The sequence below is a fragment of the Zophobas morio genome, unplaced genomic scaffold (genome assembly GCF_036711695.1).
Source record: "Zophobas morio isolate AGI-343-1 ecotype UQ-CSIRO unplaced genomic scaffold, CSIRO_AGI_Zmor_V1 ptg000014l, whole genome shotgun sequence".
Lineage (NCBI taxonomy): Eukaryota > Metazoa > Arthropoda > Insecta > Coleoptera > Tenebrionidae > Zophobas > Zophobas morio.
The window spans coordinates 22,473,240-22,495,313 of record NW_026972119.1 but is presented as its reverse complement, the minus strand read 5'-3'; the positions used below and the strand labels follow the sequence as shown (position 1 = coordinate 22,495,313).

Sequence of the window (22,074 nt, the reverse complement as noted above, 5' to 3'; positions counted from 1 at the left end):
AAAATTTATGTTTTGATCTTGAAAAAATTTGAGTTTGAAATAATCTCAAAAACTTCTGGTTTAATTTTGAAAAAGTTTTTAAGAATCTCAGGGGCTTCTACAGTTTTGATTTTGAAGAAGTATTAAAAGAATCTCAGGAGCCCCTAATGGTTTATTAAAAAAAAATTGAAACAATATCAGCCCCTCTGATTTTTTGTTTTTGAAAATGTTTGAAAAAAAATTATATTTTGATCTTGAAAAAATTTGAGTTTGAAATAATCTCAAAAACTTCTGGTTTAATTTTGAAAAAGTTTTTAAGAATCTCAGGGGCTTCCAGTGTTCTGATTTTGAAAAATTATTAAGAATCTCAGGGGCTTCTACAGTTTTGATTTTGAAAAAGTGTTAAAGGAATCTCAGGAGACCTAATGGTTTATTAAAAAAAAAAATTGAAACAATCTCAGCCCCCCTGAATTTTTGTTTTTGAAAATGTTTGAAAAAAAGTTCTGTTTTGATCCTGAAAAAATTTGAGTTTGAAATAATCTCAAAAACTTCTGGTTTGATTTTGAAAAAGTTTTTAAGAATCTCAGGGGCTTCCAGTGTTCTGATTTTGAAAAATTATTAAGAATCTCAGGGGCTTTTACAGTTTTGATTTTGAAAAAGTGTTAAAAGATTCTCAGGGGCCTTTGATTTTTTGGTTTTGAGTGTTTGAAAAAATCTCAGGGACTCCGGACATTCTGTTAAAAAAAAAAAATAATAATAAAGCGATTCAAGGGCCCCCAATGATTGTTTTTAAAAAATTTGAAACAATCTCAGGACCCCTTGATTTTTTGTTTTTGAAAATGTTTGAAACAATCTCAGGGGGTTTGGATATTTTATTTTTGAAAAAGTTTGAAAAAATCTCGGTAACCCTATTGTTTTGATCTTGAGAAAGTTTTAAAGAGTCTCAGAAGCTCCTAGTGTTTCGATTTTGAAAAAGTTTTAAATATCCCTAATGATTTGTTTAAAAAAAATCGAAACAATCTCAGCCCCCCTGGTTTTTGTTTTTGAAAATGTTTGAAAAAAATTTCTGTTTTGATCTTAAAAAAGTTTGAATTTGAAATAATCTCAAAAACTTCTGGTTTGATTTTGAAAGGGTTTTTAAGAATCTCAGGGGCTTCTACAGTTTTGATTTTGAAAAAAAGTGTTAAAAGAGTCTCAGGGGCCCCTAATGGTTTATAAAAAAAAAAAATTGAACCAATCTCAGGGGGCTCGGATATTTTATTTTTGAAAAATGTTTGAAAAAAAATCTCGGGAGCCACCATTGTTTTGATCTTGAGAAAGTTTTAAAGGTTCTCAGAGGCTCCTAGTGTTTCGATTTTGAAAAAGTTTTAAATAATCCCAGGGGTCCCCAATGATTTGTTAAAAAAAAAAAATTGAAACAATGTCAGCCCCTCTGATTTTTTGTTTTTGAAAATTTTTGAAAAGAATCTGTTTTGATATTGAAAAAGTTTGAGTTTGAAATAATCTCAAAAACTTCTGGTTTGATTTTGAAAAAGTTTTTAAGAATCTCAGGGGCCCCTAATGGTTTATTAAAAAAAATAATTGAAACAATCTCAGGAGGCTCTGATATTTTATTTTTGAAAATGTTTGAAAAAAATCTCGGGAGCCACCATTGTTTTGATCTTGAGAAAATTTTAAAGATTCTCAGAGGCCCCTAGTGCTCCGATTTTGAAAAAATTTTAAATAATCCCAGGGGTCCCCAATGATTTGTTTAAAAAAAAAACAAAATTGAAACAATCTCAGCCCCCCTGATTTTTTGTTTTTGAAAATGTTTGAAAAAAATCTCGGTAGCCCCTATTGCTTTGATCTTGAGAAAGTTTTAAATATCCCCAATGATTTGTTAAAAAAAATTGAAACAATCTCAGCCCCCCCTGATTTTTTGTTTTTGAAAATGTTTGAAAAAGATTTGTTTTGATCTTGAAAAAGTTTGAATTTGAAATAATCTCAAAAACTTCCGGTTTGATTTTGAAAAAGTTTTTAAGAATCTCAGGGGCTTCTACAGTTTTGATTTTGAAAAAGTGTTTAAAGAATCTCAGGGGGCCCTAATGGTTTATTAAAAAAAAAAATTAAACAATCTCAGGGGGCTTTGATTTTTTGTTTTTGAAAATATTTGAAAAAAATCTCGAAGCCATTAGTGTTTTGATCTTGAGAAAGCGTTAAAGAGTCTCAGAGGCTCCTAGTGTTTCGATTTTGAAAAAGTTTTTCAGTAATCCCAGAGGTCCCCAAAGATTTGTTAAAAAAAAAATGAAACAATCTCAGGCCCCCCTGAATTTTTGTTTTTGAAAATGTTTGAAAAATCTCAGTTTTGATGTTGAAAAAGTTTTAAAGAGTCTCAGAGGCTCCAGTGTTTCGATTTTAAAAAAGTTTGAAACTTTCTCAGGGCTCCCTGATTTTTTTATTTTGACAGTGTTTGAAAAAAATCTCAAGGACCCCGGGTGTTCTGTTCGCAAAAAAAATCTCACGGGCTTCTAGTATTTTGATTTTGAAAAAGTTTGAAACAATCTCAGGCTTCCTGATTTTTTGGTTTTGAAAATATCCCAAGAATCAGTACAATTTTGATCTTGAAAAATGTTAAAAAAATGTCAGGGGTTTCGGGTCTTCGGTAAAAAAAAAATGAAACAGCATCAGGATCGTTGGTCCTTTTTCAAGTTTGAAATAATCTCAAGGCTTCCTGGGCTTTTGATTTTTAAAAAGTTTTAAAAAAATTCGGGAGTTCCTAGTATGTATTTTGATTTTGAAAAAGTTTTAAAGAATCTCAGGGGACCCTAATTTTTTCTTTTTGAAAAAGTTTAAAACAGCCGTTAATTATGTTAATTGATAAAACGTCGTTACGCTAATTCCAACAACGGGTGGCCAAATTATAGAATAAATTTGACATTCCTAGTAGCCATGAAACAAACGAAAAAATAAATTAGGTAGAAAATCCATAAATGTCGGTTATTATGCACTAAAATCTGTGCATTTGTTGTTTGTGAATGCAGGAAATATCAAACAACTTACGAAATTCGAAACGAGTTCAATAAATAAGTGTTTTTTTTTATCGCTGGCTGTCATAAAAATCATAATGAAAGAAAATTGGTTAAATGCAAGAGAAACGTATGAAATATACTTATACTTTTCACTCGTAGTACATGGATGTTTGCCGAGAGGCGGCACATTAGTACCAGTACATTTTAAAGTCGGCGGCAACTTTTAATTTTAATATATTTTGAATTTCTAAAGTTGATTCTAAATATAGAAAGATGAATAACGCTGTAATTACGAAATTTCGATTGCTACCTTGAGATAAAGAAATGCTGCTTCGTTTACAGTATCGACGAACTTTTTGTGTTTATCAAACTGATGAAAATTTTTTTCGTGTATTTTTGTTCGCGATTCGCAGTGACATACATTTTCACTCCAAATTTACTTGCTAGACGTCGCATGCACTTTTCGATCGGATCAGGTGATATAAATTTAACTCTTCGCAATTGAAACGTTAAGTAATAAAGATAACATTAGGCACTTTATTAGCAGTAGATAGAACGCCAAAAAATGTGTTAGCAATCTTTTCGCGAAGCCTTGAACTATGAGGGGAGATTGCCTAACCGAAAAAATTAGACTGGATTATAAAAACCGAAATAATTCATAATTAGAAATAAAAAGTAGATAAAAAAAGTTTTTCGATAGGTGTGGCTCGAGCCTCGAAAAGCGAAAATACTTCATTTAAGTAATAGCCTAACAAATAACTTAAATTTTTTTTAGTGTTCATGTTTTATTCATTGCTAAAAGTCCATGAAAAACTAATTAATTGGTTTTAGTTTAATTTGCACACATACACGGTGTTTTCTTTAAAAATGGACTCGAAGTGGCGGATTTTATTATCAGCGTTGTCGTTTCCGCGAGGCCATTTTTTGTGTACATTTTTAATCAAATTTAATGGCAGTGCAACCTGCTGTTAAGGTTTTCGCGAAGACCAATTAGGATAATTTTATTTGTCGTGGTGCATACGTTGTCGCTAATTATCGTTTTTTTAAATGTTTTTGTCCGCTTGCGGTTGACAATAATCCAGTGAGTTCCAACTCGAACAACAGCAAACAAAATTCAGAAAAAAGAAAAACACAAATAATGTGGAGCGGAAACCACCGACACGTGTTTTCTTCGCGCTGATAAGGGCCTTATCGGCTGTTGTATTATCTGTCAGCTTTCTAAGTGTGTATACACAGGGTGAATTACCTTAAACGCCGCCAACGGAATAACAGATTCGGGCGATTTTGCATAAATAAAAAGCGCTTATTATTATTTATTAGCCGGCGTATTTTGTTCGCGCAACGAGAACTCGAAATCGTTGAAAATTTCAAGGACTCGCGATAACTGTACAACTTTGACCGGATTTAAATTCCAATAAAAATATAAATCAGCAATGGAAAATAAATTTTCCGAGTCGCACACGCACGGAGGTGCCGAAATCGGATAATAATCGACGAAATTGGCCATTAAGCCGCAAATGAATGATGAATTAGCTCAAATTTCAGTATCCATTTTTGATAACAGAATTTTAAACAGAGTTTTTTAGGCGTGTACTATGGCAACAGCGAATAAATTAATTCGCCCTTGAAGCGATCACGTGGCCCACAATTGCGTTCATTCAATTTCTTTCCGCGAATATTTTGGGAAAAACGGATTTTATGACTTTGCACAAAATGACTCACTCGGAGTCGTTTCGTTCGATCGCGTACTTTTCTAATTTTTGACGATTTTAACAACGAGCGACGATAAACCCAAATTCCCGTCGGACGTCTTCGTCGTTAACGTGGCAATTTTGAATAGAAATTGTACGTGTTAAAGGTCAGAGCAATTTTAATAACAATAAAACGGTTACATCTGGAAAAAACAATCTCGCGTTTTCGGGCGTTTTGGTCGTTTTCGATTTTACAACCGGTCGGGTATTTATTTTCCGTGGCGATTAAATTAAACACTTTTTGAACTTGCAAGAGATAAAAATATCATTTGGGTGAAACAAAATTCTCGGAACTAAAATTGTAATATTCCGCGATAAAAACATTCCGGGAACGCGGCCGCCGCACATTTTTATTCAAAAATTAAGCCAATTAAGCCAAATTTGGGCGTGCTGAGGTGTAACCTAGCACAATTCGTTTTGGGTTTCATGGCCGTTACAGTTACCGACGATTCTTTTGTTTATCTTTCGTCTTACGAGAAAATCGTGTCGCATGAGACAAACAAGAAAATAAATATTGATAACGGGATTTCGTGGTGGTTCGGACTCATCGTCGTGTTTGGTTTAAAAATTTCGAAAAAGCGAGCGCTCGGCTCCAAGGTCGCGGCGCGATTTCACAAGCTCATATTAATTTGAGGCGTTAGTCAGCACTTGTTTTTGTTGAAAAATCGTATTTTTTGCGTTTAGATGACGTCACGTCGCGCGACTGAAGCATTGTAGATTAGTTTTATCGCACATAATGTATTTTTTTTCGGATCGTTTCTGCTTACCACAATTTCGTTTTGTTTCGATAAAGCTAATTCGCTTTTTGTTTTGTTTCGTTGTTGCCACCGTGGCCAACAAACGCCGGCTTTTATAAATATTTATCTTAAAAATATGGTTATTATTTCCGTTAGATGCGAAATCGATTCACTGGAGGGCAGAAGCGGTCAACGTCGACACCCGCATGTTCAGCATTATTTTTGCGCTAATTAATGAAAAATGCCGCGCCTTACACGTGTTGCTTTACGTACTGGTGTGGAAAATTTCGCTTTCGGGTTTTTTTTCTTACTTCCTGAGCGTCAAAGCTAATCGTGCAAACGTTTTAGAGTTATCGGTAGCATGGTAAATGCCCCCTCCCCAAATGATGACGTCATTGTGCATTTTTGCGTAATAAATGTTGCTTAAATTTTATTTTTCATTTGTAATTTATGAATCCGCTTGAGTTTTTACCCTAAACACCAAATTTTTGGAAAAAAAATTTACATTGAGTTTTGCAGTTTCTCAATTTTAGGAAATCTCAGTTTTACGATTTTTCAGTTTTTGAAGTTTCTAAATTTTCTATTTGTCGATTTCTCCGTTTTTCTTCTTCTCGATTTATCGGTTTTTCAATTGTACAATTTTTCGATTTTTCAATTTCCAAAAGTTTCGGTTTTCGATTTTTCGACTTCTCTATGTTTCAATTTTTCGATTTATCAATTCTTCGATTTTTTTGTTTTTCAATTTTTGCCGCTTTTAACTTTTCATATTTTCGATTTCTCGATTTTTCGACTTTTGGGTTTTTCGACTATTCAGTTTTTCAATTTTTAGATTTTCTAGGTTTTTCAAATTTCAATTTGTTCATTTTTTGTTTTTTTGATTTTTCAAATTCTTCGATTTTTGGCATTTCTAATTTTTCAATTATTTTTTCTGTGTCGATTTCTCGATTTTTCAGGTTTTTAGATTTTTGAGTTTTGTAAATTTTTGTTTTTTCCATCTATCAGTTTTTCATATTTTTTAATTTTTTTAATGCTTCGAATTATCAATTTCCCGATTTTTCGCCTTTTAGATTTTTCGAGTTCTTTATAATCCAATTTCTCGATTTTTAGGTTTTTCAGTTTTTAAATTTTTTGATTTCTCAATTTTTTTTAATTTCTGGTTTTTCGATTTTTCGATTTGAAGATTTTTCAGTTTTTCGATTTTTCAATTTTTCGACACTTCATTTCGATTTTTCGGTTTTTTACTTCATCAGTTTTTGATTTTTCATTTTTTTTTAATTTTCGATTTTTCACTTGGCAATTTTTCGGTTTCTCGATTTTTCAATTCTCCGAATCTTCAATTTTTGTCATTTCTAAATTTCAAATAGTCTATTCATTTATCGATTAATCGATTTTTGGATTTTTTGATTATTTCAAATAATTTATTTGATTTTCCCATTTCTCGATTTCCATATTTTTCAGTTTTTGCAATTTTTCGAGTTTTCGGTTTTTCAATTTTTCGATTTTCGATTTTTCGATTTTTGTACTTTTCAGTTTTTGGCATTTCTAAATGTTCAACTTGACAATTTTTCAGTTTTTCGTTTCATCAATTTTTCAATAAATATTTCAGTTTTGGGATTTTTCTATATCTCGATTCTTCAATTTTTCGACACTTCATTTGGATTTTTCGGTTTTGTATTTCTTCAATTTTTGTTTTTTCAATTTTTAATTTTTTTTCGATTTTTCAACTTGGCGATTTTTGGGTTTCTCGATTCTTCGAATTTTCAGTTTTTGGCACTTCTAAATTTTCAGTGGTCTCTAGTTGATGCTTCGAATTATCAATTTCCCGATTTTTCGCCTTTTAGATTTTTCGAGTTCTTTATAATCCAATTTCTCGATTTTTAGGTTTTTCAGTTTTTCAGTTTTTTGATTTCTCAATTTTTTTTAATTTCCGGTTTTTCGAATTGAAGATTTTTCAGTTTTTCGATTTTTCAATTTTTCGACACTTCATTTCGATTTTTCGGTTTTTTACTTCATCAGTTTTTGATTTTTCATTTTTTTTTTAATTTTCGATTTTTCACTTGGCAATTTTTCGGTTTCTCGATTTTTGAATTCTCCGAATTTTCAATTTTTGTCATTTCTAAATTTCAAATAGTCTATTCATTTGTCGATTAATCGATTTTTGGATTTTTTGATTATTTCAAATAATTTATTTGATTTTCCCATTTCTCGATTTCTATATTTTTCAGTTTTTGCAATTTTTCGATTTTTCGGTTTTTCAATTTTTTTTATTTTTGATTTCTCGACTTTGTAATTTTTCGATTTTTGTACTTTTCAATTTTTGACATTTCTAAATTTTCGACTTGACAATTTTTCAGTTTTTTGGTTCATGAATTTTTCAATAAATATTTCAGTTTTGGGATTTTTCAATATCTCGATTCTTCAATTTTTCGACACTTCATTTGGATTTTTCGGTATTGTATTTCTTCAATTTTTGTTTTTTCAATTTTTAATTTTTTTTTTTTTTTTTCGATTTTTCAACTTGGCGATTTTTGGGTTTCTCGATTCTTCGAATTTTCAGTTTTTGGCACTTCTAAATTTTCAGTGGTCTCTAGTTGTCGATTAATCGATTTTTGGATTTTTCGATTTTAAAATTGTCCTATTTCTCGATTTTAAAACTTCTCGATTCCTCTACTTTTCAGTTTTTGCAATATTTCGATTTTTTGGTTTTTTTACTTGACGATTTTCGACATTTCGATTCTCCAGTTGATCAATTTTTCGTTTCGACTTTTCGATTTTTACTTTTTTAATTTTTCGGTTTTTTAAATTTAAAATTTTTCAGTTTCTGGACTAATCAATTTTTCGGTTTTAAAACTTTGATTTCCGGATTTTTCGACTTTTAGATTTTTCGATTTTTCAGGTTTTTGATTTTTAAATTTTTGGTTTTTTCATTTTTCGGTTTTTCGACTTTTAGATATTTCGATATTTTGATTTTCCGGTCTCTCCATTTTTCGACTTACCGACTTCGCGATCTTTCGGTTTTTCAGATTTTGGATTTTTATTTTTTTTAAATTTTCGACTTTTCGATTCATGAGTTTTTCTATATTTCAATTTTGGGGTTTTTCAAAATTTCAATTTTTCAATTTGTCGAAATTTCGTTTCGATTTTTCGGTTTTTGCTTCTTCATTTCTTCGATTTTTCAATTTCTTCATGTTTCGATTTCTGGATTTTTCAATTTTTTGATATTTCATTTTTCGGTTTTTTAAATTTTAGATTTCTCGAGTTTTGAATTTATCGATTTCTCGATTTTTCTACTTTTTAGATTTTTCGACTTTTAGGATTTTTGAATTTTTCAGTTTTTTAATTTCTAGATTTTTCAGGGTTTTCCATATTTCAATTTTTTTATTTTCGATTTCTCGATTTTTGTACTTTTCAATTTTTGGCATTTCTAAATTTTCAATTATCTGTTCTATTTGTCGATTAATCGATTTTTTCATTTTCCAATTTCCCGAATTTAAGCCGAATTTTCGGTTTCAACTTTCCAATTTTTCACTTTTTAAAATTTTCGATTTTTTGATCTTCGATCTATCCATTTTTCAATCTTTCAATATTTTAATTCTTCGGTGTTTTAAATTTAAAATTTTTCGATTTTCCCACTTTTAGATTTTTGATTTTTGGGTTTTCGGTTCTTGAATTTTTCCATTTTTCGGTTTTTCGATTTTTCGATTTTTAATTTTTCGGTTCAAATTTTATATTTTTGATTTCTCGATTAAAAAATTTTTCGCAGTTTTAAATTTTCGAATTCCCAATTTTTCGACTTTTAGATATGTATTTCAATTTTTTGATTTTCCGATTTCTCCATTTTTCAACTTATCGATTTCTCGATTTTTCGGTATTTCTGTTTTTACAATTTTTTCGATTTTTCAGGTTTTGGATTTCTCAATTTTTTTTTAATTTTCGATTTTTGGGTTTTTTACTTTGTTTCTTCAATTTTCAGGTTTTTTGGTATTTCGATTCCTCGGCTTTTCAATTTTTTGATATTTCATTATTGGTTTTTTTAAATTTTAAATTTTTCGATTTTTCAATTTTTCGTTTTTCTATTTTTTTTTTCAATTTTTGGGGTTTCTAAATTTTCAAATTTTCGATTTCTTAATTATTCGATTTTTCAACGTATCGAGTTCTCGAATTTTCGATTTTCAGATTTTTCGATTATTCAATTTTTAGCGTTTTCCATATTTTAATTTTTTTAATTTTCGATTTTTCTACGTTTCAATTTTTCGATTTCTTCATGTTTCGATTCCTCGATTTTTAAATTTTAGATTTACCCAATTCTCGACTTTTCGACTTTCAGATTTTTCGAGTTTTCAGTTTTTCAATTTCTAGAGTTTTCATGGTTTTCCATTTTTCTTTGTTTATTATTTTCGGTTTTTGATTTCTCGATTTTGTAATCTTCCATTTTTCAATTTTTCGGTTTTTCTACTTGACCATTTTTCGACATTGCGTTCCTGCAATTTATCAATTTTCCGTTTTGACTTTTCGATTTTTTACTTTTTAAATCTTTCGATTTTTTGATGTGTCGATATATCCATTTTTCAATTTTTCAATACATATTTAAATTTTTCGATGTCTTAAATTTAAAATTTTTAGATTTTTGATTTTTCGGTTTTTCAGTTCCTCAATTTCTTCATTTTTCGGGTTTTCGACTTGACGATTTTTCGGCTTTTCGATTCTTCGAGTTTTCGACTTTTAGATATTTCAATTTTTGGATTTTCTGATTTTTCGGTTTTTTACTACCTCATTTCTTCAGTTTTTCTATTTTCTATTTTTCAATTTTTGGCGTTTTTAAATTTTCAAATTTTGGATTTCTTGATTATTCGATTATTTAACTTATCGACTTCTCGCATTTTCGACTTTCAGATTTTTCAATTTTTCGGTTTTTCAGGGTTTCCATACACAGTTTTTTAATTTTTGATTTTTCGATTTCTCGATTTTCCGATTTTAAGAGTTCCTGATTTTTCTATTTTTGAGTTTTGCAATTTTTCGATTTTTTGGTTTTTCTACTTGAAGACAATTTTTTCGACATTTCGGTGCTGCAGTGTATCAATTTTTGTTTCAACTTTTCGATTTTTCAATTTTCGGTTTTTTACCTACTTCATTTTTTCAATTTTGATTTTTTGGTATTTCGATCCCTCAACTTTTCAATTTTTTGATATTTCATTTTTCTATTTTTTAAATTTTAGATTTCGTGATTTTTCAATTTTTCGATTTTCTATTTTCAATTTTTCAGAGTGTTCCATGTTTCAATTTTTTTAATTTTCGATTTTTCGATTTTCTAATTCGATTTTTTTTACTTTTCAATTTTTGGCATTTCTAAATTTTCAATTATCTATTCTATTTGTCTATCAATCGATTTTTCGGTTTTTCTACTTGAAGACGATTTTTTCGACATTTCAGTCCTGCAAATTATCAATTTTTGTTTCGATTTTCGATTTTTTATTTTTAAAATTTTTCGATTTCTTTCGATTTTTCCATTTTTTTCGGTTTTTCAACTTTTCAATTAGACGATTTTTTGATTTTGCCATTTCTAGATTTTTGCATTACTCGATGCCTCTATTTTTCAGTTTTTGCATTTCTTCAGTTTTTCGATTTTTGAAGTTTTTGATTTTTCAATTTTTCTCATTTTCGGTTTTTGACTCTTCAGTTTTTCGTTTCGGTGTTTCACTTTGTCAATATTTCGATTTTTTAAATTTTAAATTTTTCGATATTTCGGTTCATTTTTTTTTAAACAGTCTTATTATTACAGATTTTTCAGTTTTTGTTGTTTTGATTTCTCGATCTTTCAGTTTTAGATTTTTTAGTTTTTTTATTTTATTTTACTAGAAGATATACAAGAAGCTTGGACGTTAAATCTGATTTTATTTAATATTAAATCTAACAAATTTTAGTATTGAACTGTCAACAGACTTAAATTTTTCAAATGTAAAATATGATCTTTACATAAATTTGTGTTTGAAGAATCAAATTTTACAAAAATATGTCTCTCAAAATTTGTTTATGGTAGCCGTGGTAAATAATTGAATAAAATTTATTCGTTTCTCCCCTCTCAAAAAATTGATGACGTCATTTCAGAACTTTGCGCAATAAATCTTCTCTTAAATATGCAGAATATTATGACTCTAGTTGTGGTTTATCAGTGCACTCATAATTTTAGAATTACTTGTACAAAGTGGGTCAAAAAAATTAATCAGTGAGGCAGTTTATTGTATTGATTAAATCATGAACGAGTTACTCCATTTTCTCGAAAATTTGGGAAAACAGTGTTGTTATAATCAATATTCACTGCATAAAATGGTGCGCTTTGTACGGTGTCAAATATTTGTTTAAACCGACGAAAATATTACGACTAATAAATCTAATTAAATTTAATTAGAAAATAATTAGTTACGTAGAACAGTTGTAGCAGGCGGATCTTTATTACCCAAACTGTTGAACCCAGAAGGAGAAACTAGTTCTATCTGTTTATTTGGACATGTTCCGTAAGTTCATTGTCCAGATTTCGCCAAAAAATTCGAGTGCGTCATCGCGTTGCCGTTTCCGAAAAAACAGTGAAAGAATTTCGTTACTACTCGCAACAACAACACCCAAGTAACCAGAAACGTCGCCTCCCAGTTGATAATAACCCCGAGTTTGTTTTTATTTTTGCGGTATTTATTTATGAATGTTTAAAAAAAAACACGGTTATCTAGAATGCGCGCGCGAAATTACTGCAACGCTTTTTTTCCGGTAACACTTTATTAAAAAGTGATGCAACAGATGGCGAATATTGAAATAAAAAACGAATGCCATGTTGTAGATATTAAAGTTGGAAATATGGTTAATTGCTTTTTGTCACTGGTCGTTGTTGCCACATCTGCGAATATTATCCGCGGATTTCTAAAGTCACGGCAATCAATAAAGCCACTGAATCCGAAAAGACAAACGAGCCGAACGAATCGAAAACGTATTTTTTAAAATCCTAATTAACGAACATCGTCCTGACGCGATGATGCATTGCTATGTAAAAATAAAGTGATGATGCGTTAAGGCGTTTCATAAACTAAAACTGGAAAGATTGTATTACTAAATTTTTTACAATCCGCCTACGTCGAAAATTCAAATTCTTACAACAATTACCGAGGCTGTTCTCGACTAATTACCACAAATATTTATTGTTTAAACACTGTAGCCGCAGAGTAAACAGCTTTTTTCGTAATGTACGTATGTTTTTATGCATATTTAGGACATAGTTTCGGTCTTTCATTATTACGAGATGATCTTTATTGCATTTCTGAAAAAAAGACAGCACATCTGGGGTTTTCAATTTGACTAAACTCGAGTTTATTGCGCAATTACCGTTTTTTACAGCTCAAAAATCATGAATCGCGCGAAGCTTACGTAATAGAAAGCTTATGAAAACAACAAAGCAATTATGAGAAAAAATAGGCGTCCAAAAATTTTGCTAGGTTGCATAAGCGGAAGCAGCGTTAATTATTTTTGTATTGCAGTCGAGATTTTTGACACTCGTTTGACAAACGGTGCTGATAATATAAATGGATTGTATTTATTATCATTCGAAAAAGGTTTGTTAGCACTCGAATTGAACACAAAAAAAAAGCATTGTCGGTTTGAGTGCTAGATGTAGATTCAGTGATTTTTGAACTGTAATTACGAAGAAAATTGATAATGTCATATCGTTTTCTTGAAATTTTTACTGATTGTGAAGAACTGAGTTTGCGAAATTATTTCGGGCGAAAAATTAATAGGATTTGGATTGTTTAAATTGTGACGTTTTGGGTTTCCCGTTTGGCATGTCACCTACAAAATTATTGCTGAATTAGTAATCAAGGTTGTTGCTTAGTAGGTGTGATTTTGATGAAAGCTAGGTATAATAAATCCAAAAAGACGTTAAATCATGTTGACTTTTTTCGTCTGGTTGTTATGTAAAGGTTGTGACATGGTGTTTTTGTTTTCAAATTTACCAGTTTTGTAACTTTTATAAAATGCATTGAGTGTGGCATATCGAGATATTGATTTCCGATAAAAGCAGAGTTTAATGGCATGTTTTAACGGATAACATCGACATGCAACCTGTTTGATACCTATGTTGGTCCAAATTTTGGGGGGAAGTTTCATGTTAGACCTCAAACTTTGTTTGGATTTTGATTTCGATCTAATAATAATTTTATTCTTAGTTTGAAGTTGGAAAAGTCGATTCTGTGCGGTCCATTTTTGTGACTGTTTTTACAAGATTCAGATCAATGAAATAACACCATTCTAGCTGTATGTGCTGTGGCACTATCTTGTTGATATTGTGAACCTGTGGGGGTATCTTAAAAGTGATTGGACTGTTAATAGTGACTATTGTTAAATTAATGAGTGGATAGATAAATTGACAACATAAAAAATGACGACAATTTGGGCTCATTTTTTACCCACCTCGATCACCTTTGGATTATTTGTGAGAAACATACAAGAGTGTAAAATTGTTTGGCCGGAAGTTCTTACTCAAGTAGATGAAACGCTCAGTCAATTTATGTATCGAATCTGAGGGCCAACACTTCCAGGAATCAGGGGCAGATGGGACCCTCTAGACTCTGGTGTCCGAGATTTTTTTCAAAAACCAGGCAAAGAATCTCCGAAATTCTTTCAAATTACTTCAAAAATATAACAAAGGTTTCTCCCCGAGATCCTTAAAACTACTTAAAAAAAGACACAAGAGGTTCCCGAGATTATTTCAAACTTCAACGACAAAGCAAAAGGTGTTTAACTACTTCAAAAACCAAGCACAAGAGGTAACCCCGAGATTCTTTCAAACCACTTTAAAAACAAAACACAAGGTGTCCCAGAGATTCTTTCGAACTACTTCAAATACAAAACACAAGTTTTCCCCGAGATTCATACTTCAAAAACAAAAGGATTACCCGAGATCCTTAAAACTACTTCAAAAAAAAAAAAAAACAGGCACAAGAGGTCCACGAGATTCTTTCAAACTACTTCGAAAACAAAATACAAGAGGTCCCCGTTATTCATAGTTCAAAAACAAAAGGAGTACCCGAGATACTTAAATCCACCTCAAAAAGTAGGCACAAGAGGTCCGCGAGATTCTTCCGAACCACTTCAAAAACTAGACACAAGAGGTCCCTGAGATTGTTTCAAACCTCGTACTTCAAGAAAAAACAAGGAATGAGGCACAGGGGGTCTCTAAGATTCTTTCAAACTACTTCAAAAACCAGACACAAGGGTTGCCTGATTTTCTCCCAAAGTAGTTACTTCAAAAATCAGATACAAGAGATCCTCGAGATTCTTTCAAAACTTCTTCAAAAACAAAAGAACTCCGAGACTCTTTCAAATTACATACTTCAAGAAAACACTTAAGATCCTGGAGATTTTTTTAAATTACTTCAAAAACAAGAGATGTTAACCCAAGATTCTTTCAAACTCTTGTCAAAAACAAAACAAAAGGGGGTCGCTAAGATTTCTTCACGTTAGGTACTTCAAAAATCAGATACAAGAAGATTCTTTCAAATTGTATTCTTCAAAAAAAAACCTAGGAGGTCTCCGAGATTCTTTCGAATTACTGCAAAAACAAAACAACAATGATTTCCGAGATTCTTTCAAATAACTTCAAAAACTAGACACAAGAGGCCCCTGAGATTCTTTGAGACTACTTGAAACCCAAAAGAAAAGGGTTTCTTGAAATTCTTTCAAACTACTTCAAAAACAAAGACGGAAGTGGTTTTCGAGATTCTTTCAAATCACTTCAAAAAAAGAGCTGCAGGAGGTCTCTGAGATTCTTTCAAACTACTTCAAAAACCAGACACAAGGGGTCCCTGAGTTTCTCCCAAACTAGTTACTTCAAAAACAAAAGCCACAGCGGGTCTTCGAGATTTTTTCAACACTTCTTCCAAAACAAAAAGGGTCCTGGAAGTTCTCTCAAATTACATACCTCAGGAAAAAACCCAAGGGATCCTGGAGATTTTTTTAAATTTCTTCAAAAACAAGAGATGGCACCCCTAAGACCCTTTCAAACTAGGTACTTCAAAAATCAGACACAAGAGGCCCCCGAGATTCTTTCAAATTGTATACTTCAAAAAAAAAACACAGGAGTATCTGAGATTCTTTCAAATAACTTCAAAAACCAGACAAGTGGTTTCCGAGATTCATAGATGAAAAACAAAAGGAGTACCCTAGATTTTTAAAACTACTTCAAAAACTAGGCAAAAGAGGTCCCCGAGATTCTTTCAAACTACTTCAAAAACGCCAAGATTTTTTCGAATTAGATACTTCGAGAAAAACCCAAGGGATCCTGGAGATTTTTTTTAAATTACTTCAAAAACAAGAGATGGTACCTCAAAAGGTCCACAATAATCTTTCAGGCTACTTCAAAAACAAAAGCCGCAGCGGGTCTTCGAGATTTTTTCAAAACTTCTTCCAAAACAAAAAGGGTCCTGGAAGTTCTCTCAAATTACATACTTCAGGAAAAAACCCAAGGGATCCTGGAGATTTTTTTAAATTACTTCAAAAACAAAAGATGGCACCCCTAAGACCCTTTTAAACTAGGTACTTCAAAAATCAGACACAAGAGGCCCCCGAGATTCTTTCAAATTGTATACTTCAAAAAAAAAAACACAGGAGTCTCTGAGATTCTTTCAAATAACTTCAAAAACCAGACACAAGTGGTTTCCGAGATTCATAGATGAAAAACAAAAGGAGTATCCGAGATTTTTAAAACTACTTCAAAAACTAGACAAAAGAGGTCCCCGAGATTCTTTTATACTACTTCAAAAACCAGACACAAAGAGTCCCTGATTTTCTGCCAAACTGATTACTTCAAAAACAAGAGCGACAAGAGGTCTCCGAGATTCTTTAAAAACGTCTTCCAAAAAAAGGGTCCTTGAAGTTCTCTCAAATTAGGTACTTCAAAAACCAGATACAAGAGGCACCCAAAGATTTTTTTAAATTACTTCAAAAACAAGAGATGGTACCCCAAAAGGTCCCCAACAATCTTTGAAGCTACTTCAAAAACGAAAGAGTTCCAGGAGATTTTTTTAGGCACAAGAAGTCCCCGAGATTCTTTCGAACTACTTCAAAAACAAAAAAAGAATCCCCGAAATTCTTTCAAATTACTTCAAAAACAAGAGATGGTACCCCAAAAGGTCCCCAACAATCTTTGAGGCTACTTCAAAAACGAAAGAGTTCCAGGAGATTTTTTTAGGCACAAGAAGTCCCCGAGATTCTTTCGAACTACTTCAAAAACAAAAAAAGAATCCCCGAAATTCTTTCAAATTACTTCAAAAACAAAAAGGGAAGTGGTTCTCGAGATTTTTTCAAAATTTCTTCAAAAACAAAACAAGTGGGGTTCCCGAGATTCTTTCAAACTACTTCAAAAACTAGACGCAAGAGGTCTTTGATTTGCTCCCAAACTAGTTACTTCAAAAAGTAGGCCCTCGAGATTTTTTCAAATTACTTCAAAAACAAGAACCACAGGGGGTCTCCACAATTCTTTCAAAACTTCTTCCAAAACGAAAAGGGAGTTCTCTCAAACTCGGTACTTCAAAAACCAGATACAAGAGGCTCCCGAGATTCCTTCAAATTGCATACTTCAAAAAAAAACCCAAGGGATTGTCGATATTTTTTTAAATTACTTCAAAAACTAAAGATGGTATCCCAAGAGGTCCCCGAGATTCTTTCGAACTACTTCAAAAACAAAAAGGAAAGTGGTTCTCGAGATTGTTTCTAATCACTTAAAAAAAAAGCTGCAGGGGGTCTTCGAGATTTTTTCAAAACTTCTTCAAAAACAAAACAAATGAAGTTACCGAGATTCTTTAAAACTACTTCAAAAACCAGACACAAGGGGTCTCTGATTTTCTCCCAAACTAGTTACTTCAAAAAGTAGGCCCTCGAGATTCTTTCAAATTACTTCAAAAACAAGAGCCACAGAGAGTCCAAAATTCTTTCAAAACTTCTTCCAAAACGAAAAGAGAGTTCTCTCAAACTAGGTACTTCAAAAACCAGATACAAGGGGCCTCCGAGATTCTTTCAAATCACATACTTCAAAAGAAAAACCCAAGGGATCCTGGAGATTTTTTTAAATTACTTCAAAAACAAGAGATGGTACCCAAAGATTTTTTTCAAATTACTGCCAAAAACAAAACAAAAGGTGATCGCTAAGATTCCTTCAAACTAGGTATTTCAAAAATCAGATACAATGGACCCCCTAAATTTTTTCAAATTGTATATTTCAAAAAAAAACCTGAAAGGTCTCCGAGATTCATAATTCAAAAACAAAAAAAGTATCCGAGATCCTTAAAACTACTTCAAAAACTAGACACAAGAAGTCCCCAAGATTCTTTCAAACTACATACTTCAAAAATAAAACAAAAAGGGTCTTCGAGATTCTTTCAAACTACTTCAAAAGCAAAACAAAAGTTTTTCCCGAGATTCTTTCAAACAACTTCAAAAACCAGACACAAGAGGTTCCTGATTTTCTCCCAAACTAAGTTACTTCAAAAACAAGAGCCTCGGGGGATCTCCGAGATTCTTTCAAAACTTCTTCCAAAACAAAAAGGGTCCTCAAAATTCTCCGAAATTAGCTACTTCAAAAACCAGATACAAGGGGCTCACGAGATTCTTTCAAATTACATAGTTCAAGAAAAAACCCAAGGAATCCTCGAGATTTTTTAAATTACTGCAAAAACAAGTGATTCCTTCAAATTGTTACTTCAAAAATCAAATACAAGAGGTCCCCGAAATTCTTTCAAATTGTATACTTCAAAAAAAACCTAATAAAAAAAACCTCCGAGATTCTTTCAAAAAAACAAAACAACAGTGGTCCTCGAGATTCTTTCAAATAACTTCAAAAAGTAGACATAAGTGGTCTCCGAGATTCACAGTTCAAAAACAAAAGTAGGACGCGAGATTCTTAAAACTACTTCAAAAACCAGGCACAAGAGGTCCCCGAAATTCTTTCAAATTACTTCAAAAACAAAACACAAATGGTCTCCGAGATTTTTTCAAAACTTCTGCAATAACAAAACAAATGGGGTTTCCGAGATTCTTTCAAACTACTTCAAAAGCAAGAGCCACAGGGGGTTCTTTCAAAAGTTCTTCCAAAACGAAAAGGGAATTCCCTCAAACTAGGTACTTCAAAAACCAGATAGAAGAAGCCCCCGAGATTCTTTCAAATTACATACTTCAAAAAAAACCCAAGGAATCCTCGAGATTTTTTTAAATTACTCAAAAACAAGAGAAGGTATCCTCAAGATTTTCTCAAACTACTGCAAAAACAAAACAACAGTAGTCCCCGAGATTCTTTCAAACTACTTCAAATACAAAACACAAGATTCATAGTTCAAAAACAAAAGGAGTAGCCAAGATTCTTAAAACTACTTTAAACACTAGACACAAATGGTCTCCGATATTCATACTTCAAAAACAAAAGGAGTATCCGAGATTCTTAAAACTACTTCAAAAACTAGGCACAAGAGGTCCGCGAGATTCTTCCGAACTACTTCAAAAACTAGACACAAAAGGTCCCTGAGATTGTTTCAAACCTCGTACTTCAAGAAAAAACAAGGAATGAGCCACAGGGGGTCTCTGAGATTCTTTCAAACTACTGCAAAAACCAGACACAAGGGGTACCTAATTTTCTCCCAAAGTAGTTACTTCAAAAATCAGATACAAGAGGCCCTCGAGATTCTTTCAAAACTTCTTCAAAAACAAAAAAGTCCTCGAAGTTCTCTCAAATTAAGTACTTCAAAAACCAGATACAAAAGAACTCCGATATTCATACTTCAAAAACAAAAGGAGTATCCGAGGTTCTTAAAACTACTTCAAGAATTAGGCATAAATACAAAAGGATTTCCCGAGATTCTTTCAAATTACTTCAAAAACAAAAATGGGAGTAGTTCTCGAGATTCTTTCAAATTGCTTCGAAACCAATACACAGAAAAATCCCCGATATTCTTCTTTGGGTAAAAAACGTCATTTATCTCTTTGTCCCAACACGTTAAATAAATTACGTCCACAGTTGCAGATAGGTGGGACATAATAGCCTCCTGCAGGGTGATTGATTTTTTTAAACGCAGTGTATGTTAAAATGGTTTAAATGTTAAACAATAATATACTCCTATACTTGTGGCGTATGAATCCGCTTTGATTTTTTCTCCTAGATGTCTAAATTTTCGCAAAAAAAATCGAACTGTATGATCACCATTTATACTAGTATAAGTGGCAGTCTGATTACGTCTCCGTGGCAATATTTGAGGCACTAACTAGCCGACTTCTTTTTTTATTTTAAACTACGACTCTTGTTATCTGTATATTTTTTATTGATCAAATCTCAAGAACGGTATACTCCAGTGTTGTATTATTATTATCATCATTATTGTTATCCTGCACGTATCGGAATTGACATACGTGTCCTTGCTGAAATAGTGTCAAATATTTTCAAATGGGAAAACTCGCTAGAAATAGAGACATAACCTTGTCCTTTATCAGTGAATTCACACTTTTGATGCATTTGTTAATCAGTTTCCAGGGACGGCTTATCCTATGAAGCAATAAACTTGCTCTGTGTTATTATTTTATAAAAATTACACATTTTTGACTTGCTTATTAATGTTTTTAAAATTTATTAAACATTGCGTTCGAATCATAGACACTGGCAAAACATGGGTGATTAAATTATAATTAATAAATAATTCAAAAAACAAGCTCTACAAGAATCCTAAAAAATATGCATCTAGTGCTGTGGTCTAAATGAAAAATGCCGCTTGGGTAGGTTTACATTGTATTAAAATTAATGTGCAAGGATTACCAGACTTTATTAACGTTTTCAATTTCTTGCCATAAATATACCTCGCTGAAACCACTAACATGTATTATAATGTGCGGTATTTTTATAAAATGTGGAAAGTCTGATGTGTTTGATTGATTAAAAAAAAAGGGTAAACCCACTTTAATAAAATGCAGGTCACCCTAACCACTAATTGGGTATACCCAGTAGGTATAATTGAAATAAAAACAATACTTCTAGTGTTTAATGGTACAGAAACACTTCATTTGTTATCAAGCAATCTTAACATCCTTGTTCACAGTTCCACCAGTGATGCATAAAAATTTCCCGCAATCACAACTGATGCAAATTCGATTACTAAAAAAAACGACAACGTTTATGGAATCCATGTGACGTTCTGAGAATGCAGCGGTTTGTTACAATACAAAAGTTTCATTAAAATAAGCATTCTCTAATAACTGTAATTACATAAACATTGTAGTTCGTGCAGTAGCTTTCTGTTTTACATAATCTTGAACTATCTTTCATTACACGAGTATTAACTTACACATATCTGTAAATAAAAAGGCTGCTAGGCCAAACGCGGTTGTTCAATTAAAACGCTACGTTATAATTGCATTCTTGTGGCGACAATTAAGGGGGCGTTGGACGAAAATGCTTTAAAATTTTTAATTGTGGCACTAAAATGGATTCCGTTCTTTGCATGTCAAGTCTAAGTTTGCAGCTGACCTAAATAGAATAAAAAAATACTTGACCTTTATCTGATTTGTAGTCGACAATGTCGTTAATAGACTATAGGAAACGTGAAGGTCCTAAGTTGGATCCCGGTGTATAGTTCAATGTAAACTAACGAACCTTGTTCTTCCAGCCGCAGGACGACGACGTCCTCATAGACGAGCAGTTTTCGCCGAGCGACTCAAAGCACGACAACACCTCTCGGACAGGCTCGATGAAATCCGTACAAAACGTAACGACATCAGGTGCACAGTCATTCCTGACGCCGGCCCTGGAAAAAGAATGGCCAGACGTAATCAAAATGAACGACTATCTGAACACAGGCCGGCGGCAGCAATTCTGGGAAGAGCCCTTCACGAAACGCGTAATGGACGCCATCAAGACTAAAAATCTCGAGATGAAGGTGGCAGCTGAGCTGCTAGGCGTCTCATACGGAACCCTCTACGGAAGATATCGGGACTCGTACGGTTGCTTGAAGCATCCCTATCGGTAATTATTCCGCCTGTTATTAGTTAGTCTCTCGTTCTGTCGTTACTGTTCGGTGTTGTACGGTTGTCCATGCAATTGATGCCGTTCTCGGAGTTTTGCTAGCACGTTTTGAAGGTTTTTTGCCTACACGGAGTGGTTTAGTCGCTTTGGAGCGACGAGAGCACGAAAAGGCTGGTTTGTGCTGTCGGAATTAAGTACGACAGGACAAGTCGGTTTTGGTATTATCATTTTTTGAAATGACAGAAACTGTTTTTGTTGGTGGTGGGTTTGGCATTTCATTTCATGCGCAGTCGGAATTTTTGAGGGTGCATTGTTGTCGATGTCCATCAACTAACTATAGACGTATGGCATTCCATGAAATAATTGGGTGTGTTGAATTTTTAGGGTAGAGGGCGATCATAAGTTGGTTTTTTGCAGCGATGGAAACGGCTGAATGTTCAAGGAGGAATGTCGCAAGATGGAGAGTTGTGAACATGTTTTTGTAATTCTGTTGTGGCGTTGGTTTTTCGTTTATTTTTCCACTGAAAATTTTACTTTTATTGTTTTATCGTTCGTTTGTTATT

The 22,074-nt window shown here is 32.4% G+C and overlaps 1 protein-coding gene across 1 annotated transcript in view; it reads left to right on the top strand.

Moving 5' to 3' along the window:
* The window catches only part of LOC135128655 (uncharacterized), a 53,823-nt gene that overhangs the window by 21,656 nt on the left and 10,093 nt on the right, over positions 1 to 22,074 (top strand). Inside the window, exon 4 of the mRNA XM_064055628.1 lies at positions 21,156 to 21,511. Coding sequence (XP_063911698.1) covers positions 21,156 to 21,511 — 356 coding nt within the window. The remainder of the gene's footprint in view (positions 1 to 21,155; positions 21,512 to 22,074) is intronic.